This window comes from Fulmarus glacialis, unplaced genomic scaffold (genome assembly GCF_000690835.1).
Source record: "Fulmarus glacialis isolate BGI_N327 unplaced genomic scaffold, ASM69083v1 scaffold33207, whole genome shotgun sequence".
NCBI lineage: Eukaryota > Metazoa > Chordata > Aves > Procellariiformes > Procellariidae > Fulmarus > Fulmarus glacialis.
In genome coordinates this window covers 15346-15716 of record NW_009225629.1, presented here as the reverse complement: position 1 = coordinate 15716, position 371 = coordinate 15346, and the positions used below count along the sequence as shown (strand labels likewise).

The 371-nt window shown below is 59.3% G+C and overlaps 1 protein-coding gene across 1 annotated transcript in view; it reads right to left on the bottom strand.

Moving 5' to 3' along the window:
• Positions 1-5: 5 nt before the first annotated feature.
• The window catches only part of LOC104080231 (SLIT-ROBO Rho GTPase-activating protein 3), a gene marked incomplete at its 3' end in the record, with an annotated part of 14723 nt that continues 14357 nt past the window's right edge, over positions 6-371 (bottom strand). The window contains exon 10 of the mRNA XM_009582545.1: positions 6-113. Coding sequence (XP_009580840.1) covers positions 6-113 — 108 coding nt within the window. The remainder of the gene's footprint in view (positions 114-371) is intronic.

Genomic DNA, 371 nt, shown 5'->3' with positions numbered 1-371 from the left:
TTCTTCATGGGCTCCAGCGTGTCCAGGACCACGTCAGGGGCCTGCTTGGCCGTGTTCTGCCTCTCCAGCTCCCGCAGCTCATTCAGTGCCGTGCTCATGGTTTTCTCGATGTCCTGTGAACGCCACCAACAAACGAATGTCAGCACTGTGCCACAGCGTCGCCCCGCTCTCCTGCACCCTACCCCGTGGAGAGGCCCCCCACCCTGGCATGTGTGTCTGTGTGCGTGGGGGTCTCTGACCTAAGACAGAGCCTCCAGGCAAAGCAGGAGCTTTAGGAGAAGATACAAAGCCCAAACTCTGGCCACACAAAGCCGCCCCACATCTCCCAAGTCACCAGGAGTTTGGTCACCAGCTTCAAAGGGAGCAAACCC